The 14,001-nt window shown below is 30.3% G+C and overlaps 1 protein-coding gene across 1 annotated transcript; it reads left to right on the top strand.

Moving 5' to 3' along the window:
• On the top strand, window positions 7,454-13,999 carry LOC105157458 (FKBP12-interacting protein of 37 kDa; the record flags this gene model as incomplete). The annotated part of the gene is made up of 14 exons (XM_011073866.2): window positions 7,454-7,605; window positions 7,754-7,805; window positions 7,902-7,963; window positions 8,635-8,702; window positions 8,895-8,931; window positions 9,099-9,186; window positions 9,284-9,348; window positions 9,433-9,510; window positions 10,332-10,379; window positions 10,734-10,787; window positions 12,441-12,602; window positions 12,891-12,960; window positions 13,467-13,522; window positions 13,880-13,999. Coding segments are annotated over exons 1-14 (987 nt in total), but the record flags the coding sequence as incomplete, so codon positions are not given.

The raw sequence follows: 14,001 nt of genomic DNA, 5'->3' as shown, positions 1-14,001 counted from the left end.
TAGAGAATTTGTTCATTTGAATAATCACAAAAAAAGATGGATATATTTCAAATATATATCATTATGATTTCTTTTATTTAGTTTCCTCACACTTTTATCAAAACTCATGTATATATATATATACACTTTTAGTGACTTGAAAGCCAAACTAAGTTGAAAAAAGAGGCAAAATTAATGTGGTCTCCCATTACAACTTTTTTATCCTTGTTCTTACTTTTACTCAAGTGGTTAATGAAATTGTCTCCAAATTGACAAAAATGTTATGATAAAAGCACAGAGGGAGTGGGTTCGGACACACACCTCTCACACGTGCTCATCTTCATCAACCCCATAATTGTTTTTGGCCCTTAAGTCAAATATGTTCTTGAGAAAAAAATAAAAAAAAAAACAGGCAATAAAAGTTAATGGGCACTTGTGAAATTATTAATTTTGTGGACTCAAGAAACCATGAAAATGAAATCACAAAAGTTTTTAAGGGTAAATTAAGACATCCTTTTTTAAGGTTTATCGTAATTATAAATACCTTCTCGTTATTTAAAATATTATAAATACCCTTATAAAATTAATGATCGTATAACAAATACTCTCTCGTAGCAGCTTATGTAAGGGGTATTTGTTAGATTACCGTTAATTTCAATGGGTATTTATAATTTTTTTAAATAATAAGAAGGTATTAATAATTATAATAAACTTTTGGGATTTCTATCGTAATTTACCCGAATTTTAGATATACTTAAAATGAATCTATTAGGACAAGATTGTAAATCAAACAAAAGAGAGATGAACAATTTAAACTCAAATTTGTTACAATATTATAAGCACTTAATTATAAAGATGTAATAATAATAATTAAATAACGAAAATGTTTTTGGATTAAATGGACATAATCAACTAAAGATCAAATTTGAAATAGAATTTTTGAATAAAGTGGTATGATTAATGTGGATAGAAATAATAGCTTCTAATGGACAAAAGTGATTTTATTGCGTGCGTGCAAGAAAAAAAACACACCCCATTAACACTTTTGAGACACTTTTGTTTTTTCTCAAAAATAAAAATATTTTTTTATTCAAAACTTTAGAAAAAATGATTGGAAAACAACATTCACGTTGATTTCTCCATATATTTATTTAGTCTATTTTTAATAATAATCGTACTGAAAAATTACTTTTATTAATGTAAAAAAACATAACAAATGTTTTCTTTTTATGGCTCGAGTGTTTTAAACACACTTACAAAAATCACGACCAACAACCGTTGTATGACCGTGATCACTAATATTTACTACCGTTAAAATTGTCATGGTAAAATGTCAATTTTTTTCTCTAATGTGTGTTTTTATTTATTTATTTTGAATTTATTATCTGATTTGAAAATATTGATGTATTGCGTACTGAATATTGTAATAATATATTAATTAATTAAAATTATTAATATTTTTTTATTAAAAAAATCATTCTTGTAATTTCACATGTCACCACCTTCTTCCTTTTCCATTTTCACTTTTCTTTTCTTTTTTTTTCTATTCTTTTCCTTTTCCTCTACAAAATTCAAATGAAATGTTTTCTATAATTCATTGTTGTAAATTACAATAAATTTTTTCTAAAATTTATCATAATTACGAATACTCTCTCATTATTTGAAAAACATCATTACTTTATAATGTCTGATAAATTTATGTAATCCTTTGATGTAGGTCTAAAATTGTCAGCTTTGTTCTTGTTATTTTCATTTCCAAAAAATAAAAAAACAATTGACAAAATTGAATGGAAAATTTTGAAAAAATATAAAAAATTGTCTACATTGTCCGTATTTTCTTAAAAAAAATTAAAAAAATATATTTTATAATCTATAAGGCCATTCCGACTAGTTCACCATGAAAAATCGATGAAAACCTAATGCAGATTAACGGATTGGGCTAAATGTTGAACAACTGTTAAAATCAGGGAGTATTGATAATTTTTCAAACAATAATATAATATTTATAATTATGTCAAATTTCAAAAAAGCTCGTACCTCCGACCATTCATCTCTATCAACCACTACTCCCCCACTCACTTTTTGACAATAATATTAGATTAACTTTTAAGCTTCAATTATAGCCCACTAATTAATATGCTTAATTACAGATCCCATCATCAATCACATGGAAATTAATGATATTAGATTACACACACATTTAAAAAAAAAAAAAAAAGGACTTGATTTAATTAATTTTTTAGTGTTTTGTCTCAAATTTAATCCACTTGATTTAATTAATTTTTGAATTAATTGAATTCAGAATTCTTTTGATTGTGATAAAAAATAAATGTATAAAAAAAATTAACGACATGCGATATTTTCCGACAAGTAAATGTCACAAGGACTATAGAATGGAATAATGAAAGTCGAAAAATTTAATTTCTTAGACAATATTTATTATGTTAATTTTTTATTTGGCTTTGAGATTTTAAAAAAAATAATCAAATTAAATTAGTTGTTATGTTAGTTTTTTTTTTATTAAAGTTATTATTAATTATTGAATATTATGTTAATTATATTCATTTGAAATTAAATTATCACTGTTTTTTCTCTAATAAATTTAAATTTTAAAATAAAGCGATCTTTCAGTATGATTTCATTGCACACGTCTGTACAGAAGTCTAATAGCAATTTATTGTTGAAGAAATGATCAATAAATAATCATTCGATTTAGGACCAACAGAATCCAATTATTACTCCAAAACCATTCATTTAGCAACAACTATTGCCCTTCAACTGCTCAACTCCGTGTACGTTTTTAAGGTTGTAATATTTGTACTTCAAGTTGTACATTATTTTGAATTTTAACTTTTTTGATCCTATATATATATATACACACACACGAGTATAATTAAGAATACACTGAATAGGCCTCAATTATAATTCTGTGATACCTAATTAGTGGACATTGATACGAGGATAAAACTTCGTACACTAAATGCGGTTTGAATCACTTACTTTGTCATTTGAGGTTGAGGGGTGTTTATAAATATGATCATTTGGGTCAGTCACATCAAAGTGACGTAATTCATCAGTAGCCGTTGTCGCGTCGATGTAGGAGAGATTAGATGTGCTGGATTATGCCATGACATTATTAGGTTAGGTCGACTCGGTCCGATCCTACATATCTGATGTAATTCAATCCCAAATAAAAATACATAGTTTTAGAATATTTAATTATTCTTTATTTTTTAAAGGACGTTTTGATAATTTTTCAATTATCGGAGGGACCCCACGTCAACTATCAAAATAGATGGACCTAATTAATTAGTAGGTAACTTATGGATTTAATTTATTCATTTATCATTGGCTGTCCAATTAATTACACTAATTACGTTTCCAACCTGAATTAATGCATTAATCCAACACAATTAAAGTTCAAAATTAAACTGATGACATCAATCCCCGACAAAAAATTAACATTATTTCCCACCAATCACACTCTCCTACAGTGTCTTGCCCTCCAACATCCATGTCAAAAAGATACACTATCATCACTAGACCAAACCACACAATCTTGATGCTCACACTATACATAGAGAAAACCCTAAAACTAAAATCATTTCAATTAGTGCTAGCCTCACGTGCTACATACCATCCGTGGGGCGACATCCCCCACCCACCACACACACACACACACATGTGTGTGTGTGTGTGTGATTATGGCAAGAGCCAATCACGGAAATCTTGTTGAAACTTTAAAATAATTGTGGCTGGAAAATTGATGTGGTAAGAAAGATAGCATGATTAATGGAGGGTGCAAAATTATTAGGCATTTTGAAGTCTTAAGTGGCTAGATTATGTTGTGGGTTCGGACATTAATCAAGAATGTAGTTAATTAGTTAGGGTTAACTACTTTTTTCACCAACCAAACATGCATTAATGATTTAATTAAATTTAGGGTTTTGTATCATATATATTGATCTTTGATCAACCCGACGAAATTCAGCCTGCATCGAGCCTGATTAAGTTCAAATTAATTACATGACGAGTATATTATACTTAATAAATGTATGCACATGTTTCATATATAATTTAAAAAAGAGTGATAAAGTACATAATATGTATTTATGAATACACGCAATTGATTTATGGGTTACATTTTGCCACATGAACTATGACTGTTTTTACGCTTTGGCATCTAAATTTTTTTTTTGTGTCAATTTACCATTTCAAGTTTACTAAATTTTGCACTTTGTCATTTGTAACTAGTTACCAACCAAGATTTTTGTTGAAAAGCCACTGCATGTTGTGCACACATGATATTTAAGGATTATGTGATGTCGTATTTTTCATGTATGCACAAAATGTGATGTTTTTTTCAGCAGAACAATCAACAAAAAGACGGTGATATATGACAAAGTGCAAATTTCGCAAAATTGAGATAGTAAACTAACACACAAGAGAGTGTCAATGGCAAAATATGAAAAGGGGTACAGTTCGAATAACAAAATGTAATTTACCCTGATTTAATTATATATGACTTATATGTTTTGGCTATGACAGCGTCTATTCCGTAATTAAACAAATCTTTGAATAAATTGCATAACAAGAATTATTTATATAGACTAAAAATTAAATGAATAACATATACCATATGGTCTATGCATGTCCAAGTTATAAACCCTAGCAATTATCCCAAAAGGGGCAAGTGGGACTTTGAATTTGGACAGCCATTAGCAGCAAAGTTTGAAATTGAGATATATATTACTTCTTTTAAGGTAGGAAGAAAAGGTTTGTTGTCTTCATCTTCCATATTTGTATGATCTTACCAAACCAAAAAGTGCAAATTCTTTAATACAAAAACAAATTAAGATTGAGTGCCCTAGAAATATAGAATTGTACAGCAAAGTAGATACTAACAAGATTTATATTAGTAGCCTAGGGTTGTGCTAGATGGAGGACATACCACCCTTTTACCCAACATTTTATTACAAAGATGATCATGTTTGTGCATGTGTTCTCATCTAATCGGACATGTTTTCTTACCTACTTCAACAAATCTTGAAAAATTATATGAAGATAAAATTTTCTTGTTATGAATATTTTTTTTATTGTTTGAAAAATTACAGATACTTCCTGATGTTTGATAAATTTATGTAATTTTTAGATGGATGTATGAAATTCTGAATTTTGCCATTATTGTATTTTTCTTAAAAAAAATATTAAAATAATTAGACGGGGTGGATGATAATATTTGAAATTTTTTTTTAAAAAATTATCCACTCAGTCCATAAGATTTTTTTTTAAAAAAATAAAATAAAATTATAATTCTTAGTCCACAAGGCCATTTTGATCAGTTCACCACATAAATAGATAAAAACCTAATTGAAACTAATGGATTGAATTAATTGTTAGACGACCGTTAAAATCAAGGGGTATTGATAATTTTTCAAATAATAAAGAGGTATTCGTAATATGTCAAACCTTTAGAAAAAATTATTGTAATTTACCCTACATTTAATCTCGATTTATTCTTTTATTCGTATAAATCATATCAAAAGTAAATGGGCCTTAACGAAAATAATTAATATGGCTAAGTCCAAGTTTTATATAAAGGGCCATGAGAAAGAAAACTCACGGGCCAAGTCCTTTATTATTCTATTCATTTTTGCAAAACATTGTCATAATATTTGGATTCGTTTTCTGAATGTTTTGTTGTATTTTATGTAGATAGAGAGAGAAAAATAAAGATAAATAAGTGTGTGTTAGAGATAGTATGTATGTTTGGATTTATTTTTGGATATAATTTAAAATAAGTATTATATGTTTAATGTTGTGTTTTGGGAGACAAAAATTACTATTTATTGTCAAATCATGTATTTTTTATATATATTTATGTATATGTGTATGTATATATATATGCATGTATTTTTGTTAAAACAGTTAAAAACACCTAAATAAGGTGTTTTTGAATGATGGCAAACATTGGGTATATTTTGACTTGTTTCGAAAATAACTTGAAAATGAAAACAAACATAGTGTGTATTTTCGTACCTCGTTATTCAATTGATTTTCAGATGAACTAATATCATAATATTACAATCATAAAATTAAATAAAACGTATATCTATATTTATAATTCACCAACATAAAATATCACAATTATTGTTATCTAATTATAAAGGTAAATTACAACAAGTTTATATGTCTATAAGATTTGACATAATTACAAATATCATCTCCTTATTTAAAAATTTGTCAGTTGTCAATACCCAGTTGGCGTTAAATGAAATTATGTACCCTTGAATGGAGACTTGCAATTCTTTGTTTTGCCCTTATTTTGTTTTGTTTCAATTAAAAAAATTCTTAAACAATGTCCATTTAATATGTAGAAAAACTTCAAAAAATTTTGAAAAGTAAAATTATAATTTATAATCACACAAAGGTATTTTGAGCAATTCACTAAAAAATAGATGTAAACTAACAGAGGTTAACTAATTGGACTAATCGTTGGACGATCATTAAAATCAAGGGGCATTTTGTAATTCTTAAACAATGAAGAGGAATTTGTAATTATGTCAAATTTTAGGAGAGCTAGTTATAATTTACCGTAATTGTCATTATTAATAGATATAAAATTACTGATTGACTATTATTTATTTTTTTTGGTCGAATGAACCTAATTATACAGAAAATAAATATTTATTTTTTCTAAAGGAGAAAAATGGAAAAGAACTCTTATTAAAAAGGGAAAAAATTGTAATTTACCCCATGTATTAAGTAAAATAAACAATTTACCCCCTTGTGAAAAATAATACTAATTTACCCCACTGTGTTATTAGAAACAGAGCAAAATACCTCTTAGATCTAGTTATGCACTACACGCATCTTATGTGCATCTCAGCATAATTTTTAACCAATAAAACTATTATTTTAAACATGTTAAATTTTTATATATTAGTTATATAAAAATAAGATATATATATATATATATATATTTTTTCCCTTGTTCTTTCCCTTTCTATAACCGGACCTCCTCCACCGCCGCCTTCCTCCTCCTTACCTGCCTTCCCCCTTCCCCCCCTCTCTTCTCTCTCTATATATAATTATATATAAATACATGTAAATAGTATAAGAGTATTCGAATTTAATTATATATAATATATAATTTTAATTTTATTAATTTAAATTTAAACCGTTGATTTGAATTAGATAAATCTACATTGTTGATTTATGAATTAAATTTAAGCCATAGATTAATCAATATCCAACAGTTATTAAATAAAAAAGACATAAAAATATCTTATATTTTAAAATTAATAAATAAAAAAAGGGCTGTTTTGTTTTTCACAAAAGGTAAATGATTCATTTCCATTAATACAGGGGTGAATTGCATTTAATCCTATTAAAAAGTATCAAAACGACACAAGGATGTCCAGTCTTCTAGTGCCACGTGCAGGTTGTACGATAAGCTTGTATTCTATCCATACATGATTATAACCCAACTCGGCTTTCTTCCTCTGGAACGGTATCCCAATTCTCAATCGTACACCTCTCTGATTTCGCTCCAACTAGGGTTTGGAATTTCAGTTCCAAATTGACAGTTCAATTCCAATGGCGTCACATGACCATCTCGATGACGTAAGATCCTTCTACATCTACTGCTTCTTTGATTGCAATCACCGCGTTTTATGTGATTCTGTTTGTTATGGTGTTGTGCTTCTTTTTTTTTTTTTTTTATTTATATTCCCCTTTAGTTGTCTTGCGGATAATACTTGAAAATTTGCAGGAAGATGATTTTGGTGGTGATTTTCCCGGAGGGAATGTTGCAAGACGTTCAGGTTTTAAGACTAATTAATTCAATTGAGTTGGTTCATGCCTGCAATGAATTTTATTTTATGCTATCGCCGTTGTTGAAAATGCGGTTTTGATTTTAGGTAACAAGAGAAGCTTTGGGGATCTTGACGATGACGAAGATGATATTTTCGGGTCAAAAAAGGTAACTTTTTCGTTCTTCACTGCTTTGGGGAGCACGAGTTTTGCTTCATGTCTTTTTTATTTGTTATACGAATGTTTTTCCATTAATTAGCATTCTCCCTGGAGCTTTGTCATTTTAGTCTTGCATTATTATTCTTGCTTGCTGGTTAGCAGATACTGATGTGTTTATGATTAGAAATTCTGAAATCAGATTCTTTTGTTTAGTGTGTGAACGTTAAGAGAGGATGGTGGTCCATTACGGCTCTGTCTGGCATTTTGAGCGAGGATAGTGATGGTTTATAAGTTGCAATGGTGCTTGTATCAGCATTGGCTTATTATTGCTGCAATCTTATCAAATAAAGAAAAAGTTTAAGATAGCCAGTAGGAGAGTTGTATAAATTAATTTATTATTGAAATTTATCTTCTTCTGCAAAATGAAACCATTATCCTATGGTTATTTTTCATAGCTTTTTCAAGTTACTTTATATAACTTACTATAGGTTTCATGCACTGAAGCTGTTCTTAATCTTGGCATGCAATCATGTTGGAGCAATAAGAACTAAGAATGAAGGATTGCTTAATATTTGTAGTTTTCAGTTATTTGTTAATTTGTCCAAGTTTAGTACATTGTGCCTGCTACGTTATGCTTATATGAGTTTCTTTTGACTCTCCATTTGTGTGTTGACACCTAAGGCTAACCTGAAAGTAGAGGAAACAGCACCTGGAGTGGCAACCGGGATGATATTATCTCTTCGTGAGAGGTATAGTTCCTTGTTAGATTTAATTTTTGTTTTGTCTTCTGAAATAATATTGATGCAATAAACTTGTGGTGGTTGATATTTTTGATACATAGCAGGCACTTATAAAGCTAAAGCCACCAATTTCTATGTATCTTTTTAGACTGCAAGAGCTTATTGGCATGTTTCTGTGGCCTTTTTTTTTTTTTTTGGTAGTCTCAAGAACTGTCAAGATGAACTCTCAAGATGCCAGGTATGTATCACATCCAGTTTTGCTGAAATTTTTCTTTTTATATTTCTTGTCTACAGTTCAGCATCTCTTGGTCACGATGGTCTAAGTATTTTGGCGTTATTATTGTTCAGTAGGAGATATTCTTTTAACTGCTAACTGGTTCTGTGATCTTGGTTTGTTCACTTCAGACAAAACTGGAAGATGCTAAATCTGAGATTCAAAAGTGGCATTCATCTTTTCAGCACGAATCCTTCATACCCCATGGCGCAACTCCTGGTTCGTTTCTGGTTTTTGTATCAATGGTTAAAGCTTTCCTAACATTTTTGTGATTGTTGTTTTTTTTGACAAAACTACTTTCCTGTTTTTTTGTTAGAACCAAAATTTGTGGTCAGCTACCTTCAGACTCTGAGGTCGTCCGAGGAGTCTTTGCGAGAGCAAGTATGTCTGCTATATGAGGCCCCTTAGATTTGAAGTTTTGTACTTGATAAATCTATTTAATTTTGCTTTATCTTTTGTTGTTAGCTTGAGAAAGCAAAGAAAAAAGAGGCTGCGTTCATTGTGACATTTGCAAAACGAGAGCAGGAGATAGCTGAATTGAAGGTGAGAAAAGTTATTATTTAGATTTGCATTTTTAACTGCGTACTTGCATGCAGTTTACGCCTGTGCTTATTGACAATTTTTATGAAGAAGATGAGAATTCATTAAGTTTGAGCAAACATGGTGAATATGCGTATGTTAAGACCAATATTTTACTTCATGAAATTGAAGTGGTCCTCTGATAGAAGATGTATCTTAATTCCAGTCAAATGCCATTGGACATGACCATGCCATCATATTAAGTCCTTTAATTCAGCAGCTTAACTGCAAGCCTCATTATGTGGTGAATAATGTTAGAATTGGATTCCATGTCACAAAATAATATTTTCCTGCATACCATGTTTTTTCTTTGTTTCTTGTTGATATTTTCTACTCCAATTCTTTCCACTGTGATGATAACTGTGATTATTACAATAGCTATTTTATTCATAATAATTAGTAATGTATTTATGTTTTCGGAAAGATTTGCTCAGTACTTGTATCATATCAGTGATGTAAAGAAAATACATTTTTTTTCTGGTGCCTTGTACACGGGTGGGACCAGAATATCTGAGAAGCAACAGTGGTAAATGCTGATAGTTTGTGTGATTGCAAGTCTTTGTCATTCCTTTTGTGGTTGGATGTACAATCAATTTTGAATGGCTTGTGTTGTGATAGTTAATGGTGTTAAAATCATGTACAAGACACTTGTTAGAGCACCAACATTAGTTTCCTTTGTTATATGGTTGTGTATAAAGTTGTTACTTTTAGTTAGAAATAAGTTTTCCATTGCCTGTTGTGCTTTATTTCTGTTCTCACCATCTCTCCTTCTAACTTGGTCACAGTCTGCTGTTCGAGATTTAAGAGCTCAGCTGAAACCACCGTCAATGCAGGTATAGTGGGAAATAGTGTCATTCTATACCACTTTCATGTTACTCCATGGCCATCACTCCCATAGAAAAGCAAAGTATAGTAAAATGATATTTGCCCCTTAGTTTCTCTCGCTCTCTTTTCTTCCTTTCCTTTTAAATGCTCCAAAATTTTCAACTTCTGAAAATCTGGTTCCAAGCTCATCCCAAAACAAGAATCTCTCGCTATTTCAGTTCTTAAACTGGAAAAGCAGTTTCCTAGCTTGAGTTAAGTGTGGAGGGGAAAAAGAAAACTGCTTAAATTTGAGTTGTAATGAGTTATTTGGTTTATTTCCTTTTCTTCTCTTTACTGTTGTTTGTTTTGTGATAACCTGGCAGGCAAGGAGATTATTGCTAGACCCAGCTATCCATGAAGAGTTCACAAGATTAAAGGTGCTCTTTTAGAATTGTACTTATAGTTACAACTGAATTTCTCTTGTCAGCATTTGTCCATACTTCCTAATTGGGTGTTGACAAAGTGCTTTTTGCTTGCTATGTGCTTGTTTCATTCTTATACAGTACAGAATGGCTTCCTGAAAAATTAATAAAATGCCTTATCTTCCATTAGACTGTCCTCTAATTAGGGTTATATTTTCATGAACTGACGAAAAGGACATAAGCTTTTTAATAATGTTGCTCACATGCTGGCCTGACATTCAATGAATTGAATCTTTTGGCTGCATTTTGTGGATTATGGTACAGAAGAAAAGAATTCTGGTGTTCAAGTTGTTGTATGTGGACACTTGGTAAGTTGTCAATGAAAGATAGGATCATTTTTGGACTGGTAATGAATTGGATTTAACTGATTGTGTGATTCTAGAACTATGAGATTATGGGAGTGTTTGCGAAAACTTCTCGTTTTATAGAAGTATTTTTGTACAAAAAGTTGGAAGTTGTAGTAGAATTAAAAGTGGGCAGTGTTTGTAAAAAAAGTGAAAAGCATACAAAAGCTAAGTTGGTTAGTATTTTGGGAAAGATCACTTCTTAAACAAACTTAATTGATTAAAGGCCATTTTGGCCCCATTTATTAGAAAGATGCTATTTCTGCCTATATTTGCACTTCTTGTTGTCTATAATAATTATCTTTTCCAAAAAAAACAATAAATTTTTATTTTGATTAGTATATTTCGTAATTATTTCTTTTAAATAATAATAGAAAAAAGCGAATGTTTAATCTCATAATGCTCCACTAAGTAATAATATATAATTGTTGATTCATACACAATGATTAAACTTGCATGATGGCAAAAAAATTGTTTTATTAATTAATCATAGCCATTTAATTTATATTTTTTAATGATATAGGGATAATATAATTAGATAATATAGCAAATAAAATATGTTATTTAATATGTGAAAGTAGAAATTTGATTATTGTTAAATTATTCAAATTATTTAAAAATTGCGATATTAACTTTAAATATGCAACTTTAGAATAAATTAGAACAATAAAGTTAAATTAAGATTATTATGAGGTTAAATTCGTAAAAGATGAAGTTAAATCTATTTATCAAAAAGCCAAAGCAGCTAGAAGCACCCTGGCCTAGAAGCCCTTTTCTTAGCAGTTTCACAAAGAAGTTGGCACCCCAAACTCCTTAAAAGTACTTTTTTAGAGTCAGAAGCTGAAAAGCGCTTTTTTTTAAGCTCGGCAAAAACTTTTTATATCTAATATTTCTAATGCTAGTCGTGTTAGCTAATTGGTAAGAAACTACGTACTTGTAATCTGATAACTTGGTTATACTTTTTACAGTTGTAGAGTGATTATTTAAAATGTATGACATTGTAAGACCATGAGGACTATTGTATCTTTGCTATTTGTGCTAGAATTCTGAAGAGATTCTTACTTCTTCCTTTGCAAAAATTCCCATGCTTAATAACTTCTGACTCTACTTTTTGTAACTATGCTTTATATTACTCTTCATTTGTCTCTTGTTGTGCTTGATTTTTGCTTGCTTTCACCACTTCAAAAACAAATCTGCTGACAACTTTATGCTTATGTAGACATGTATTTGGCAATAACTGATTTTTGCCTGAACAATTTGCCAGAATTTGGTGGAAGAGAAGGATAAGAAAGTTAAAGAGTTGCAAGACAATATAGCTGCAGTCAGTTTCACCCCACAAAGTAAAATGGGAAAGATGTTAATGGCAAAATGCAGGACCCTGCAGGAAGAGAATGAGGAGATTGGCAACCAAGCCAATGAAGGAAAGGTATTGAATGGATTCTTTCAAAAGATACTTCTAGAGGTTTTGATTATTTTTACAATAGGGAGGTCATCTAGTGGTTGCCTACGGTTGCTCACTTACTCAGAAGAGTTGCCAAAACAAGAATTCCAGAAACTTGAATATCTTTAGCTTAGTTGATAAGGATGAATAGGGCAATGGATTTTTAACCAAGAATTTCTATCGTACATTAGCTTGTAGCATGATTGGAATCTTTACTATATTGATTAAGTTCGGTGGTTCTATTGTTTATTTTTCCTTTGCTGTTTATTGTAGATGCATGAGCTGGCAATGAAACTTGCTTCACAAAAATCTCAGAATGCTGAACTCCGAAGTCACTTTGAAGGTTAGTTTTACATAACATTTCTGATCATTCCACGCTGCTGTGTGATTGATTAGATGGTTATATACTACGAATAAGATATAGTTGCTTTGCATTTGCGATAGTCATACCCTGACTTGGCAACAATTCCACGTCACATGCTATTGTATGTATGGAAATCAACTCTGTTAGAAGGAGGATTTGGTGTATGGTTATGTAGCAGTAGCAGTAGCAGTAGTGTGGGGATGCCTGCACTCTATTTTAATTTTCATGTGCATCATACATTGTGTGGCTGTATTTTGTATTTTGTTGTGCATTTGGTGTACATCAAATTTGACACGACTTGCTGTTTTCTTTCTTCTTGGGTGACAAGAAAAGTAGCATTTCACTTAAGTTTTTAATGACTTTCCCAATGCTGCTTGGACTTAGGATCTTATGGTAGATTATAAGTTTCTGAAGTTATCTACTATTCTCTCGGTTTATGCCTTACTGATTTATGTGAATACTGACATATTTACATTTTTCTGCAGCATTATGCAAGCAGATGGACAGACTAACCGGTGATGTTGATAGATCAAATGAATTGGTACATCCCTGTTTTTGATTTATTTTTGACAGTGCTTCAAATCGTTACATGATTCAGGATAAGCTATTACTATTTTCAGGAGCAAACTTAAACTTCCTTCAATACATGAGATTCGTTCCATACTCATCAACGTCCACATTACATAGCTGTGTTCTATTGTAATTGTTCCTGTTTATTGTTTCATCTAACCTCATAATTATTTCGCTGCTTTATTATTGTTATTGTTTAGTTTGCCTTTCTTACGTACACAACTAACCTAATTGTGGAAGATTATGCAGCGATTCTGACTTAATGCATCAGAACTTTAGTAGGTCCTTTGCTTGATTTTGCATATTAACGTGGTTGCTATTGTGACAGGTGGTGATCTTGCAAGAGAAACTAGAAGAAAAAGAAGACGAGATCAGAAGATTAAAACATCAGCTGCAAGAAAATAACACTGTAGAGGAGGAGCAGACTGTTCTAGCCCCTAATACTGAAAC

This window comes from Sesamum indicum, linkage group LG3 (assembly GCF_000512975.1).
Source record: "Sesamum indicum cultivar Zhongzhi No. 13 linkage group LG3, S_indicum_v1.0, whole genome shotgun sequence".
NCBI classification, from domain to species: Eukaryota; Viridiplantae; Streptophyta; class Magnoliopsida; order Lamiales; family Pedaliaceae; genus Sesamum; species Sesamum indicum.
Note: the sequence above shows the minus strand (reverse complement) of the source record. Positions and strands in the feature narration are given on the sequence as shown.